General features: G+C 39.3%; 1 protein-coding gene across 2 annotated transcripts in view; it reads right to left on the bottom strand.

The window, feature by feature from the left end:
* Positions 1-15526, bottom strand: part of npas3 (neuronal PAS domain protein 3) — a 159837-nt gene that overhangs the window by 58278 nt on the left and 86033 nt on the right. For both annotated transcript variants that reach the window (XM_077620285.1, XM_077620286.1), the window contains exon 4: positions 2520-2602. In XM_077620285.1, coding sequence (XP_077476411.1) covers positions 2520-2602 — 83 coding nt within the window. The remainder of the gene's footprint in view (positions 1-2519; positions 2603-15526) is intronic.

The raw sequence follows: 15526 nt of genomic DNA, 5'->3' as shown, positions 1-15526 counted from the left end.
CATACAAATGTCATCACAATAGGATAACGCACGGCCACTTGCCAACGAGAAATAGTCTTTAAAGAACGATCGCGGGAGCATCTTTCCTGAGAAAGAATAACAGGAAATACAATAGTTGAGCTAACCCACGTATTGATTGTGGGTAATGAAGTTTTATTCTGAGAAAGGTTGCCATTGCCTATGGGTGTTGTGTGCACGAGTATACTTCATTACCCAGAAAGCCCTCTTTTTGCCCGCGCGTTGTGGGTTTCCTGGTCGTATGAGAAACTTGTCTGAATTAATTAGTTCCGTGCTCGTAGATATTGTTATACACGAAAGATATGCAAAAAAAAATGCCATGGCCACCTGGCTTGGTCGCATCACAAAATTTTGACCGCATCACGGGCGAATTATTCGATCGAAATTTCCCCCGTAAAATGAGCATTTTGTATGACGAGCGGTCGTATGACGAGGTACCACTGTGTGTATATATATATATATATATATATATATATATATATATATATATATAATTTTCTTTCAAAAAAATTAATAGAACAATTAAATTTGTATCTGAAAAAAGATCAATAATCATGACATTGGGTCAAAAAACATCAAACAGGAAAAACCAGTAAAAATTGACGCCAATTAAAAATGAACTTTGTCATTGGTTATGTTTGTATGAATTGAAAGCCACGCTAACAAGCATGGCCCTGCCCGTTACAGCACTCACCTATATGTAAATGTAAACGCCCATATATTAACCTTTATGCATTCGTGACGATGTGGGCCGTGTCTGCAAATTAGCCTCCTTAATCCTCCGCCTAATTGATTGTGAGAAGTTTGTGGATGACATTTGAAGAACGCGAGGTGAGCGAGGCGGCGTGATTGATCGTGCCCGAGCTTGGCGCTAATGAATGCCAGTGAGTCACTTAGCGACACCAGCGCAACTTCGAACGAGGGAGATTAGGCCCTGAGGTCGGACGTCTTAATGAAGACAATGAGCGACATGGCAGACGCCATCGCGCTAGCAGCTTTGCTAGTTCCCGTGCCACATTTGATTTTAAATTCAATGCCAATGTATCAAAGGCTCCAGTTACAGACGGAGTTACAATAAAAAAAGAGTACATGACATAAATGTCATATTTTTTTCTCTCCTCCTTTTGCCCCTATGGCGCCTCCTCAAGATTCCATTGATGATCCAATGCCTCTCGAATCTGACAAAGAGGACCTGGACTAAAGCTCCCATTAACCCGTTTTTTTTTCCATTATTATTTAAATGAAGCAGAGAGGAACTATTTTCATTGTGATTACAGTACCTGAAGTATTTATATTTTTTAATTCATAGATTATATTTAGATATTAATACATTACCGTCTTTTTATATGCCTATAACTGTAATTTAATAAATGCACTTCTTGATAATTGTACTTCTACTTGTATTTTTGTATAACAAAAAATATGTAGTATGGTATGTAGTAATAGGGGTAATATTTCTTTGCGGTTTTTCGATTACTGCAGCCATGTCTGGTCTACATTATCCGTGATATTTGTGGATATATATAATATCGCGTATGTATATGTTGTTTGATTTTTATTATATATTTTTATTTTTGCCTAAAATTGAATTGGAAACATAATAACACTAAAATTAGTCATTCCAAGCCAAGAATAGGAATATATGACTATAAGTGCTGCTATACTATCCAACTACATCATAAATAGATTCCAATTAGCGTTAGCATGAAGCGAAACAATTATTGTTTGAAATACACTAAGTATTATCCAATTTTTTATTTTTTGTTCAACCCAACTATCAATAGGGCCACATGTTAATCAGAATACGAGACTCCATTAGCACTCTATAAAAAACAGGTCTGTGATTGGCTGGTCACGAATTCAGGGTGTCTCTTGCCTGGTACCCAAAGTCAGCTCCACCATCCCCCACGACCCTTGTGAGGATAAGTGGTATGAAAAATGAATGAGTAAAAGACTGGCGGACACATTTCCACTCACAAACGGGTATATACACACACACTTGCACTCAAAGACACGCTCGACGGCTGAAGGCGTTGCGGGTGTCACTTCCAATCTAAGCCGCGCTTCAATCAGCATCACATCTTCGCAGCGGGGTTGCTGCGTCGACTCCCAGGGGATTAGAACAATATATTATGGGATGTGAAGCGGAGCGGCTGGATTAGAGCCAAGAAAGAATGCGCTCGGATCACTCTGGGCTGGACTCCCGCCCACACAGAAGATTGAGGGGGTTAACCTTAACTCATTGGCGGCCATTGACAGTGATTGACGTCTGATCCATTTGACTTGGACAAAGAGAGATGTATATTGAGATCAATGGCATGGTACAATGATCATTCAAGGCCAGGCCTTCCATGAAAATATGGTTGATTTTGATACATTTTCGAAAGGTTCATATATTGAATTTGAAGTTTTGACGTTTTTTTTTTTACGAGAACCCTCACTCATGTTACCTAAAAGTGGTGATGTTCACTACAGCAAAGATGACTTGAATTATTGCTTACCTGCAGGATGTGACTGCCCAGGTGTGGTTCAAAGATGTCCGAAGCCAATGCGCCGGGGCTCCTCCTCCTCTGGTTGCCAATAGCTACGCACATACGTACACACACACGTGCACGCATACGCACATACACACGAGGAAAGAGAAAAAAGCACAGGACAGGACAGAAGAAGACTGGTGAGACTTGGACACATTGAAACGAGCAAAGCTTCACACACACCCCCATACACAGTCACGCACACACACACACACACATACACACATACACACATACACACACTTGCACACACGTGGAGCCAGCCTGGCATGACGAACACACATTGCACAGGACAAGAGGAATCCATCAGGTCAGCTGTGCGCTCTTTGGAGTTTCAACAAGGTAATCACCATCAGGGGCTGGGCTTAACACCCGGGCTAATCAAATGTTATCATAGCTGGCAGTGAATGAGTTAAAATGGAAATAAAAAAATAGAGATATTAAATGTGAGAATAAAAGAAAAACAAAATTATATTTCCCACGATGCATTTCAGCCTAATGATTTTTTTCCAAATTATGTGGCACTCAAGAATCCTGCCACAGACAAAGACAAAACAATGCCAAAACAATGCAACAAAAATCTAAGTAAAAATTCCATTAAACAAAAAAGAACAAAAGACAAAAACAAAACAAAAATTTAAAATACTTACCAAAAAAGAAAATCAAGAAAAAAGGAAAAAAAATAAAAAAACGGACATAAAAAACAGAAAAAGCAAAAACTAAATGAAAAAACAACAGAAAAGAAACCCGAACAACAAAAATACAAAAACAAAAGAACGAAAATAAATATATTTCATATTATTATATAATATATATTTAAAAAAATCAACTGAAACCCCCATCACAAAACAAATCGAACTAACAAAAAATTACAAATTAACTAAAGAAAAAAAAAACAGTGTCATTATGTTGTCATTGTAAGTGTATGTGTTCTTTTTTTAACAAACGGGAAAAAATCCATCTACCGGACAAAGCATCGTGACCGGACGTTTCGTCGACCGGACGTTTGGTCCACCGGATGTTTGGTAGAACAGACGTTTGGTAGAACGGATGTTTGGTAGAACGGACGTTTGGTAGAACGGACGTTTGGTCGCCGGGTTCGCTCGCTGTCAAATTATGAGAGTTTACTGTTGATATTTTGATATTAGACATTTAGATATTAAACTCACTCTCTCTCTCATGATTATAATTTTGAGAGCTGGTTTCAACAGTAACAACCCGGCGACCAAACGTCCGTTCTACCAAACGTCTGTTCTACCAAACGTCCGGTCGACCAAACATCCGGTTGACCAAACGTCCGGTCGACCAAACGTCCGGGGACCAAACGTCTTTCGACGAAACGTCCGAGTACCACAAAGCATGATGGTTGAAATGCTTGAAGTGAAGTTGAATTAAGCTCTTATATTAGCCTATCGGTGATTATTAGTGTATAAAATATAGTAATATTATTAATATTAATACAGTAAAGAATTAATGGTATGTTGGGCAACACAAAGTAAAAGAAATAAATAAAGAAACTACAGAAAAACAGGCAGTCCAACAAAGAGCACGAAAGGAATAGGTCGAATGTGAAGTAGCTAAAGAATGCGGCCAACTTGGAGCAGACAGACGGGTCAGATGGTAAGACAGGCAACGTGTGTGCACGTGTGTGCTGTGATAGCCTGAGGTGTTTGTTGGTCCCCCCAGACCTCATTAGGCCAAATTTCATCTTGGGCCCCGCCCTCTCCCCTTTATCCTAACTATGCGCAGTTAGGCACCATTAATGATGTCATCAGGCAGCTCATTTGAAAGCTCGCCTGCCGCGTCTTCTGCACGGGTCCGATGATTCGGGGCACGCTTGATCTTCCTCATCATCTTCATCAAATAGACAAGGTCCCCTAAGAGGACCACCGGGACTTCAAAACAACAAAATAAAAGAAGAAAAACTCTACAAATCAGAAAAGCCCTGCGGCCACGCTCTCAGCGCTTTGCCATAAGTCTACATGTGCCCATGCGCGTGCCTGTATTAAATACACACCTGTAAACAAACTGTAATTATGGTTCGAAACAATAAACTACTGTTACCATTAGAAATGTATAATGCAGTGTTTGAATGTGTTTGATTTTATGAGTATACAATTGTGTATTCATATTCTCCCATCTCGTTTTCTGAAACGCTTCAGCCTCATTAGGTTCGCGGGGGGTGCTCGAGCCTATCCCAGCTGACTGAATCGGGGTCCAGCCGATCGCAGGGCACGAGGGGACGGACAACCATTCACGCTCACATTGACTTGATGCAATTTTGAGCATCCAATCATCCTATCATGCCTGTTTTTTGGAACGTGTGAGGAAACCGGAGTACCTGAAGAAAACCCACGCAGGTGGACTGACCTGGACTTGAACCCATATATATATATATATATATATATATATATATATATATATATATATATATATATATATATATATATATATATATATATATATATATATATAAACACCCATTGACGCATACATTCAGAGAAAGTACAAACAACCAGAAAATTCACAGACAAATGCACATACAGACGAAATACCAATCCACAAAACTTCAAAACACTGACACACCAAATCTGCACAAACAAGACAGAACTTAGACACACACTTTGTGATACTACAAAATAAACAATGAGATGCCAATAGAACATCCTGTTGAGAGAAAGTGATGTCAGTGTGTGATGGTTTAAGTGTAAACGTACAAACGCACACACAGCTGCATTCCCTGAGCTGTTTAAAAAGTCATTAGTGCTGCAGGCATTTGAATTGATTTCATTTTAATTGGTGGACTTTTAAAGATGCGTTTCAGCCACTTAAAAATTTGACGAGTGTTCGTGTTAATAATCCATGTGCGCTCGTTACAAAGCTCACTTTCGACGCCCTGGCCGATTCACAGGAGACAGCCCCAAACGCCAACCCTCTCGACCCTTTCCCCCAAAATCTCGATCAAATTGTTTAAAATTCTGAGATAGTTAAACCAACAAAGCTAACTTTCATTTGTTTATTTGTTTATTTGAAGAGCAAAATGTTTCTAGTTGCGCCAAAGACATGCTTGTGACAATCAATTCGGACGACACATCGTTTTAATATACTTTTTTTTTTGCAGCATGAGAGAAGACCGACCAGACCCAAACCCAAAGTTATGATTGAAATTTCAGGGTTTCGGGCCCTGGCTCAAGATCTCACCTCTAGTTGTCGCCCTCCCCATTAGCCAAAGGTTGGGTAACGCGGCGTTAAGATATCTAATATGACCATATATAGAGATTTGGTGCGATTATGCCTCAATTTGGTGCACTTTATTGGTATTGAGACACGTTTCAGCTGCTCTCCCTCCGAACCCAGTACCACAACACGATGATTTCCTTATTCGGGCATCACAAAGACACACACATAACCACAATGTGGCCACTTTAATGTGTCTTCTGTCTGCCAATATATCTTCACAGTAACAAAAATCCTCACTTTTCATTCGCACATTTGGTGTCTTTCCTTATTAGGCCAACAAACAACATGACCTCACACGAACATACAGACTCACACAGTGAGGGTTCAGTGAGGCAAGAAGCTATTGGCATTGGGGGAATAGAGGGCGCAGACAAGTAATTAGGAACCAGCCTACTGTACCACACACGCACAGTGTAATTAGGTAGGAGCCATGAAGCCTCAATGGTGAACTGAACATGTCTTGAATACCCGCACGGGGATCACTCCAACACCACAACACCAGCTTATACACATTTGTAATGTGGGAGATGTCAGTGTGAGGGCACAGGGAGTATTGCTGGGTTCATGGCAGTCAGGATACAAAGGTTATACTTGTTGTGTTTATGTATATGTATATGTACATGATGTACATGTATGTGTATGTGTGTGTATGTGTATGTGTATGTGTATGTGTATGTGTATGTGTGTGTGTGTGTGTATGTGTATGTGTATGTGTATGTGTATGTGTATGTGTATGTGTATGTGTATGTGTATGTGTATGTGTTTGTTTGTGTGTGTATGTGTACGTGTATGTGTGTGTATGTGTATGTGTGTGTATGTGTAGGTGTATGTGTGTGTATGTGTGAGTATGTGTAGGTGTATGTGTAGGTGTATGTGTAGGTGTATGTGTAGGTGTATGTGTAGGTGTAGGTGTATGTGTATGTGTATATGTATATATATGTACAATGGGACAAATAAGTACATGTACAGTGGGGCAAATAAGTACATGTACAGTGGGGCAAATAAGTATTTAGTCAACCACCAATTGTGCAAGTTCTCCTACTTGAAAAGATTAGATAGGCCTGTAATTGTGGGGGAAAATAAGTATTTGGTCACCTACAAACAAGCTAGATTTCTGGCTGTCAAAGAGGTCTAGTTTCTTCTAACCAGGTCTAACGAGGTCTCCACTCGTTACCTGTATTAAGAGCATCTGTTTTAAATCATTATTGGTATAAAAGACACCTGTCCATAACCTCAGTCTCTCACACTCCAAACTCCACTATGGCCAAGACTAAAGAGCTGTCGAAGGACACCACAGACAAAATTGTAGACCTGCACCAGGCTGGGAAGATTGAATCTGCAATAGGTAAAACGCTTGGTGTAAAGAAATCAACTGTGGGAGCAATTATTAGAAAATGGAAGACATACAAGACCACTGATAATCTCCCTCGAACGGGGGCTCCATGCAAGATCTTAACGTCAAAATGATAACAAGAACGGTGAGCAAAAATCCCAAAACCACACGGGGGGACCTAGTGAATGACCTACAGAGAGGTGGGACCACAGTAACAAAGGCTACTATCAGTAACACAATGCGCCGCCAGGGACTCAAATCCTGCACTGCCAGACGTGTCCCCCTGCGGAAGCCAGTACACATCCATGTCTGTGGTTCGCTAGAGAGCATTTGGATGATCCAGAAGAGGACTGGAAGAAGGAGGAGAAAGAATACTGAATTGCATCGAAAGAACACCATACCCACTGTGAAGCATGGGGGTGGAAACATCATGCTTTCGGGCTGTTTTTCTGCAAAGGGACCAGGACGACTGATCTATGTAAAGGAAAGAATGAATGGGGCCATGTATCGAAATCTTGACTGAAAATCTCCTTCCATCAGCAAGGACATTGAAGATGAGACGTGGCTTGGTCTTTCAGCATGACAATAATCCCAAACACACAGCCAGGGCAACAAAGGAGTGGCTTCGTAAGAAGCATTACAAGGTCCTAGAGTGGCCTAGCCGGTCTCCAGATCTCAACCCCATAGAAAATCTGTGGAGGGAGTTGAAAGTCTGTGTTGCCCATCGACAGCCCCAAAACATCACTGCTCTAGAGGAGATCTGCATGGAGGAATGGGCCAAAGTACCAGCTACAGTGTGTGAAAAACTTGTGAAGAGTTACAGAAAACGTTTGACCTCTGTTATTGCCAACAGATGGTTTTTGTCTTTCATTAAATGCCAATAATAGCAGAATGCTATTTTTATACTTTTCTTCAGGCTAACAAGTAGCCTAATGGATATTAAATTTGCAATAATAAAATATAAAATATAGTTTTGTCAAGGAAATACACCCCAGTTGTCCAAAACATACACTCGATACACGAACAGTAACATAGACAAGTAGTAGAAGTTCAGTTCAAGCTTTGAAGCTATAATGTTTTTGCCGGCGTTTAGAGAGCATATGGCAGATGCCAATGAACATTTTTTTCTTGTCTATGAGTCTTCCTGAGGTGTTTGTGTGTCAATTTTCATTTCTGCTAGCTGTATAACACAGTAAATAATGGAATGTGTATTGTATTTTGTATTTTAATACACAGTATATCTTCTTATTAATGTGTGTTAAACTCTAGTTAAGCTGCATCTCACATTTCAAATGAGTTGGACGTCTTTTGCGGTCAATGGCAGGTGAAGAGTAAATCACTTTAGTTTGAAGATTAAATCACTTTAGTTTTGTGGGCCAAAATGCTAAAAAAAGGAATAGGTTATTTTCATTTTATGAGCCACAGTTTTATCATTAACACTGCGATTTTAAGTAAAACATTTAACATACAATAATACCTCGTTTATCGCAGTTAATAGGTTCCAGTGTCTAAACGCAATGTAGGGAGTGTTTTATGGTTTCTATTTAATCAAATATTTATTTGTACTTTTAAAACTCTCTATACGATAATTTAACCCCCAAAGGTAGATATAGCACTCTGGTGGCCAAACAATAATCTCCAAATGTGACTTCTGTGTTCCCGCAATGTGTGAATCCGCAAGAGTCGATCTGCGAAATGGCAAGGTATTGCTGGACTAAAAGTTTGAATATACTTACATAAAACCTTTACCTAACTATTTGAAGAAGAAAAAATGAACACTGTAGTAGATATTATATTTAATTCAGTCAGTCTATGATCTACTACTAAAAGAAGCCTGCTTTTCACTGGTACTCAAACCACACTTTGACACTTCCTTCTAATATGCAATATTGTTAATCTCTTGAAAATGCAAACCTTTCTGGAATTATATTTGTATCTGGAAAATATCAGAGTTTCACTATAGTATATGTAGTATTTAGTGAACTAAGATTAAAGAACTTGCAATTGTTGCTTTCATGTTTCAACTTTGAGCTGTCGCCATCTTGCGCTCACACCTGCTCACGCACATTTTTGTACAGATGGCAACGTGTGACAATGACGAACGCAATGCTGCTCTACACGTGTTAACATCAATCGACAGCACACCAACTTGATAGCCTACACACGCACACTGACGAATCAAAATCAAAGGACTGTACTTCTTTTATTCTAGACTGCTCAGAAATATAAAACAGTATCCGAAGAAAGATTTCACATTTTCTTGGAAATATTAGGGTTGTCCAAATTGCATATTTTCTAAATGTGAGCGTGAGACTGAATCAACTGACTTTTAGGATCTGCCGTTAACGAGTACCAATTTGATACCTCAGAAATGTAGAGCCAAAGAAATGGGAATTTTAAACTGCGTATTGGCATACATGAGCAAGGGACAACTGCAAGACAGCAATGTTGAGCAAGTACACACACCGCAATTTTAAAGTGAATTCAAGATGAAATTCAAGGTATCCTAGCTTATATGTTTTCAATGAGGAATGTCAATAGCAGATTTTAAGAATGTTTCTTACAGAAGGACATGTATAAGTGAAAAGAGTGAATATTTGTTACCACTAGAGCAAGGGTGTCAGACTCGGGTTGGTTCCCGGGCCGCGTTAACGTCAACTCGATTTCATGTGGGCCGGACCATTTTAGATATAATATTTAGATTTTTTTTAATAAATGGATTAAAAGAACTCAAATAAAATCCCTGAATATTCATTTTTTATAGATCTAAAACAACGTTTATTTTAGCTTTTTTTTAAATATATTTTTAGATTTTACAAAATGATTTTTGAACTAAAAACACAGAAAAAATGGATTAAAAAATGACAATTATTAATTTAAAAGGGGGGAAATCAGGAAATTTAATATACATCTATACTTAATTTTAATTTGATCCTAAAACAGAAAGTCGGCAATCATGATTTACTTTCCCGGGCCACACAAAAGGATGCGGTGGGCCAGATTTGGCCCCCGGGCCACCACTTTGACACCTGTGCACTAGTGTATTCGCAAATACCCCCTTCAGGCCTATTCAGGGTAAGAACCTCAATGAGCTCAGGAAGTTGGGCACAGATACATTGAATTACAACCAAGTTATGGCTGTTAAAAACATTAATGGGGCCAACCTGCACAACCAAGACAAATCTGACACTTGTCAGTCATATCAAATATCATAACAATTGAACGTTGGCTCTGGGAGTTATTAACAATTTAGTGATTTTGGCACATTGCCAAGAGTACTTTGAACTTTAACTCCCCCATTGAAGCCACACCCGATGATAAAAACTCACAGTTTTGATAATTTTAGATCTCAGGAACAGACTAATTATGAGGCTGATTGGAAAAAGTCTTTCGGACGAGTTTGTTCAAATGTGGAGCCTAGAAACGGCCAAAAATCTGTGATTTTTTTCCAAGTTCAATTCATGATGGTCGGCTTCGTGTTGGGGTTGGTGTATGGCTCCAAGTGACTTTTTTGTGCAGTCTGGTACAAAATAACGAGCCAGTAAACTTCACAGCTCTATCTTGAAAAAACAGAAGAGGAGAGGCCATTTTCAATTTTCACGGACTACCAGGGTATTGGGGTATGATAAGTCATCCAGAAAGACGATTTGCTATAGCTAATAATTTTATCTTTAGAAGAACAATGGGGCCTTTGCCTGAAGGTGCTCGGGCCCTAGAAGAATAATATAGGCATATATTCAATGAGTTAGAACGTTTTGTTTCTGTACGGATATAGTATGTCCTATCTTCCAAAAAGAGAGCTATGCCATTAAAGCAGGGGTGTCAAACCGGTCCTCAAAGGGCCGCAGTGGGTGCAGGTTTTCATTCCAACTCAACAAGAAGATACCTTTTGCAAGTGTAATCAGTTAATTAAAGTCAGGTGCTACCTATTTTAGAAGACACCTGATTGGTTAAAATGTCGGCACTGGATCGGTTGGAACAAAGACCAGGACCCACTGCGGCCCTCGACGGAATCGGTTTGACACATGTGCATTAAAGGCTCACTTGAGACCACTTGTAGAAGCAAAACGATGCTTTAAACACTGTCATACCAGTATTTACGTAATTAATTCATTCCAGAAGTGGGTTTTGTAACTTTGATTTTTTGTAAGTAGAGATATATTTTGAAATGCAAAGACATTTTCCAATCGGGTGGAATTTCAATTGACAGCTGAACAATGGTAATTACCCACGCACATAAACACACAACTTAAAATTATATTATGCACGCTCAGAAAACTCAAGGAACAACTCTGTGACAAACGAGGGTCGAAGCAACATGAATCAGGAACTCAATGCTGACAGGAAGTGCTCCGCCATGGCCCAGATAAAAGATGAAAAAGTGCGCAGAAAGGTTACTTTTGGTCAGACAGTCACACTCATACACCGCCAGTGACAACTAGCCCATTTGGGACAGTTCTCGTGTCTGTTATAGCACCACCGTCTCGCTGGCACAAAATCATGACTGTCGCTGCCGCTTGGCATACTCTAATGTCTATATCTAAAGCGCGCCAACCTGGGTTCATGGAGACACGTATCCTTTTTAGCCAAGGGGAGGCCGGCGAGATGTTGGAAGAAAAGCACCTCTAGCACAATTTAAAAAGGGAAAAAACCTAATCAGATACAGGAAGTGGATTCATGTTGATTTCGTTTGATGTTTCGTTAATTAAATATTTTCGTATCTTGGAACAAATGGTTTTCCATCAAGGCTTTTTGTAACCTGGATATGTTGTATATAGAAGCATTCTTAAGTAGAGGTGCCACTGTATTTTGTATCACATGAACACACTTATATGGAAAATAGCCTAATGTGATAAATTGACCTATCTTAGTTGTAATTTCCTTTTTTTTTTGCTGTCGCTGGACATTTTTTTGGGCTGTCAAAATAGATTGGATGCACTTTAAATACGTTACTTTTGTCCACCATCCAACTTTTTTAAAAACTCTATATCGGGCAAGTCTATTTTTGGTAATAAAAAACCAAACTGACCCCATAAAGACTGGGCGTCAACATCCAGTATATGGACATCACATTTTGGGTCATCTGAAAACCATACATATATGAGGTGTATTCATATTTGGAATAGAGGGCACGGTGGGTGAATGGTTAATCTATCAGCCTCTGGGTTCAATCCCAGTTTTGCACCATTGGATTAATAGTGTTTAACAAATGATCTTAATCATGTTATGTCATGCATTTAATGCTGTATTAGTACATTGATCTTTCCTTTGTCATGTAACCTGAATATATGGCTCTCACCAGTCTGGGACCCCAGAGTTCCTTACCATGGGGAATGCTGGTGAGGTCTCTCTAAAAAGACCCAGTGGTACCTCGAGATACGAGCTTAATTCGTTCAGGGATTGAGCTCGTATATCGATATTCTCGTGACTCGAACGAATGTTTCCCGTTGAAATGAACTAAAAACAAATTAATTCGTTCAAACCCTCTGAAAAAACACCAAAACCAGGATATTGGATTGGAAAAAATGTTTTATGGGTTCTAATTCGCCATCTATTAAAAAAGTAACACATAACTAGTGGTTTAATATTACTAAAATGTGTTTAATAGTACTAAAATTATAGGGATTTCTAAGGGGGGAGAGGGAGAGAGAGAGAGACGGACAGAGAGAGGAGGGGCTTTTTGCACGGCAAAGCCCTCGTAACGTAACATAAACAAATTTAAATGAACTTGGATTACGATGCAGACACACTCAAAATAAGTTTAATCGAACCTAACACTAAACTTAATTCTAATTTTGTTTGACATTTTGATACCTTTCCTCTCCCGGGTTGGCTCTTTTTGCCCCACCTCCACACTGACTTTCACCTAGATGTTTGCATTTGTATTACCTTCAAAATATTCCCAAAATGATGCACACTAATGTCCACACAATAGGATAACGCACGACCACTTGCCAACGAGAAGTAGCATATATAACTCTCGTATTAGCGACCGCGTCACAATGACTAACGGGAAAAAAAAACACTGAAAAAATGAAACGCTCCGCCCAGTGCTCGCAGAGACATTACAAAGAGGGAGTTGCGACCAGAGACATTACACGAGCGAGTTGTGGGGAGAGAGACAGTGCCCATGATGTTCTTATGAGCAGCATCTTACGTCCGCTGTCTGCTCGTATATCGAAATTTGTCTCGTATCTCGAGATAATTATTTGCTCGAAATTTTACTCGTATCTCGAGCTAATTATTTGCTTGAAATTTTACTCGTATCTGGAGCTAATTATTTGCTTGAAATTTTACTCGTATCTCGAGCTAATTATTTGCTCGAAATTGTACTCGTATCTCGAATTGCTCATATGTCAGGGTGCTCGTATGTCGAGGTACCACTGTAGTTAGATTAGACAACTTCGGCATAAATAAACCTGACTTTTACTGCATGTTCTCCCCGGTTTTCTCTGGGTACTCCAGTTTCCTCCCACACCCCAAAAACATGAAGGGTAGGTTGGTTGAACACTACATTTCCCCTAGGTATGAGAGTGAGCATGAATGGTTGTCCGTCTCATTGTGCCTTGAGATTGGTTGGCCACCGATTCAGGGTGCCTAAAGTTGTCCAGGATAAGCGGTTCAGAAAATGAATGAATGAATGATTGATGACATCCACGCACGCACCCAAACACCTGTTAATACGTGAAATGATAAACGAACAAAACGTGTCCTGCAAAGCTGCTTGAAAATCACATCCAATCTGTTCCATCTCCTAAATAAAAAACAGCAACAATAATAACTCCCAGTGCGTATGAGTGTGTGTTTGTGTGTGAGATAAGCTATCTCGTACAGTAGAACTATGATGTATGATGCTCATCTTGCAGCTCAGACACGGCTCTTATGGGAAAATGTGTACAAACACACACATTCCACACAAGTGATGTGGAGTTGATAGCGCAATAAAGCCACGTACCAACTGACAACTGCACGATACAATCCATTGTGTGTGTTGTTGAAGGCTAAAAAGTCAAAAAGAAAAAGGGAAGATCGAACTTCATGTGCACACTTTTGACAGCATTGCAATTATCTTGTGTCCTCTTCAACAATAAGACGTGTTTATTGACTCCAAATCTGTGTGTTTGTGTGTTTCAGTGACGGGAAATGATGCAATAATGTCACAAAAGTGAGAAATTAATTTTATTAGTCTTTAATATAAATGTTAATGAATTATCATTTTTGCTCTCTGGAGGGACAATTTGTTTTCTGTTGTGAGAAAAGAGTGTTTTGAAGAACATCAAAGATCGTTTTCGTTTGCTTGGTTTCATTAGGAAAGAGAGTAAAGAGAAATAAATACGTATGGTAACTCATGAAGTGCATCCCAGTGGAAATAAACTTGTTAAACATTTGGAGAAAAAATAATTGTAATTTATTATGTGTAATGGTGGAGAAAAATCTCAATAAAGGCCAAAAGTAGGCAATCTAAACATTGACATTCAATTTTAAATGTGTACTCTTCAAGGCAATTGAATGTGAGTTCATAAGATTGTCACGCCTACCCATTGCCTATGGTGTGTTTGTGTAAAAAACCTTCAATGGTTTCAGAAAGTAAAGCCCCACATGTACGAAACGTCACAACACAAGGTGTGAAGTCGAATTTGTATTTTTTTGTTTGTTCCGTGTACAGACGCTCCTCTACTTACGAACATACGACTTACGAACAACGGTACATACGAACATGTCTGCAAATTGCGTTTATGTCGAAAAATGTTCGTAAGTTCGATTTTGTATTTTTTTCAGAGTAGTGCTTCTTTCCGCCGCTAATACCGACGCCTGGCGCTGTGAGGGCTCAGCTCACCCAGCATCTACCTTCTTCTGTCCAATTCATTGCAATGCGGAAGTGCGTGAACGTATCGCCAGTGCGCAAAGAACCTTTTTCATTTGTATCATTAAATATCTCGTGCATCCATTATTGAATATGGTTGGTAAAAAGCGAAAGGCTTCTATTGAGGGAGTTACAAGGAAGAGGCAAGCCATTTCATTTGAAACGAGTGGCAATAATAACGAAGCTTGATGCGCGTGAGAGTGGTGAGCATTGCACATATACAACTTGAATCGTTCAACCGTCAGTACCATTTATAAACAGAAAGATCGGGCAGCAGGACCCAAATATTGAACGTTGCACAAAGTTTGCAAATCAATTGAATGATGCCATACAGTGCTACCACATCATTTATGATGAAAAAAAGAAGAAAACTGTGCAATCGTCGTTAGATCACTTCTTTCGGCCAGTTTCTAATACATACATCTCTCTCTCTCTCTCTCTCTATACAGTACTGTACATATTCTCTCCATTTTATTAAATGTTTTTTTCAGTACAAACCAATGCGTGTTACTTATACAAGCCTTAAACATACAAATT

The sequence above is a fragment of the Stigmatopora argus genome, chromosome 15, assembly GCF_051989625.1.
Source record: "Stigmatopora argus isolate UIUO_Sarg chromosome 15, RoL_Sarg_1.0, whole genome shotgun sequence".
Taxonomy (NCBI): domain Eukaryota; kingdom Metazoa; phylum Chordata; class Actinopteri; order Syngnathiformes; family Syngnathidae; genus Stigmatopora; species Stigmatopora argus.
Note: the sequence above shows the minus strand (reverse complement) of the source record. Positions and strands in the feature narration are given on the sequence as shown.